General features: G+C 43.0%; 1 protein-coding gene across 1 annotated transcript; it reads right to left on the reverse strand.

Moving 5' to 3' along the window:
- Nucleotides 1-246: 246 nt before the first annotated feature.
- LOC110933741 (PKS-NRPS hybrid synthetase CHGG_01239-like) lies at nucleotides 247-1,068 on the reverse strand. Its single transcript, XM_022176948.1, has 2 exons — nucleotides 554-1,068; nucleotides 247-439 (listed from the first exon to the last, which is right to left on the reverse strand). The coding sequence occupies exons 1-2, from the start codon at nucleotides 1,066-1,068 to the stop codon at nucleotides 247-249; spliced, it is 708 nt and encodes a 235-aa protein (XP_022032640.1).
- Between the last annotated feature and the right edge of the window lie 295 nt (nucleotides 1,069-1,363).

Here is a 1,363-nt window from a genome sequence, read left to right on the forward strand (position 1 = left end):
TAGAACTTACCGTCGGTTTTTTTGCTTGGCAACTTTGATCGTATTCGCTCGTACCAGTAGTTGTAGTCAAGATCGGTCGTTGAGTTAATTAGCTTACGCCACTTGTAAAGAAACCTTTCCCAGCTTTCTTCTGTTTTAAAGCTTTGCCTGCAATGTTTGAGGATGTTTTGTTGTATGTGCCACCTACACAATGAATGTCTAGCCCTAGGAAACACGGTTGCATATGCGTTCATTAGGGCGCGATCTCTATCCGTTACTATTACACGGGGTTCCATAACACTGTCTAATGAGTGTTTCAACCTCTGTAGAACCCATGTGAAGTTTTCCTGTTTCTCGTTGCTTACGAACGCATGAGCAATGCAAAATGACATCAACGTGGATGTAACACCGATAATCTGGACTAGCGGCATTTTGTACCGATTCGTCTTGTAGGTGGAGTCTATAAGCAACACATACGGGAAGACGCGCCACAACATGTTCGACTACGGGTGGATGAAGAAAACATCATCGACCTGTTCGCCGTTTTGAGATGTTCTATGGTAAAAAAACAAACCCAACCTTCTCCAACCAGTCGAAAAGTATCTGCATTGGAGTCTCGCCGACTTGTTCCATTCTACCCAGTTTGGCCCGAGCGTTGTATATGGTGTTTCTTGTTGAGACATTATGGGGGTTCTGTTCTTTAATGGCAGCAAGAATGTCTCGTGGTTTTATGTTCTGATGCGCCATTTGCTCCACCGTCATCTCTTCCGATGAAGTCAGCCTCATTAGGGACGGATGACCCTCTGGATACAAAAATGGTTTGTGGTTATGTTTAGCTTTCTCAACCCTTACATCCCAATAACCTAACCTCTTTCTGTATGTCCCGATCAGTTGGAACTTGCAACCGGTTTTCCTAGTCCCGCTGCGTCTGACCATGGCTTTTGATTTGTACTCGCCGGCACAATCGCACGTAAGCCAAATTTTTAACGGCTGACCCCTTGGGGGTTTATCGTAGATGGTGCGTTTGGTGATGAGGGCGTAGCCATTTTCGCGTCCGACGTCTCTACACCACTCTACCAATTCATCCATGCTAGCGAATTTCTAACGAAAACACTTATATGTGTCAATTAATGATTAACTCAAATGATTAACCCATAAGTTTAGTTTTAGTATAAACGGGTTCGGCTCAGTTTCAGGTTGAACCTGCGACCCGTTTGGGTTAACGGGTCGGGTTCGGGTCAACATGGTCGGGTTGGCGGGTTGACCCGTTACACATTTATACTATATTATATTTTTTTACAATATATTTTACGTCATAAATTAAATGGGTGTGTATTTTTATGCCATGATTATAACTTAAAAAGAGAAATTAACATAGATTTTA

This window comes from Helianthus annuus, chromosome 4 (genome assembly GCF_002127325.2).
Source record: "Helianthus annuus cultivar XRQ/B chromosome 4, HanXRQr2.0-SUNRISE, whole genome shotgun sequence".
In the NCBI taxonomy this organism is placed as follows: Eukaryota; Viridiplantae; Streptophyta; class Magnoliopsida; order Asterales; family Asteraceae; genus Helianthus; species Helianthus annuus.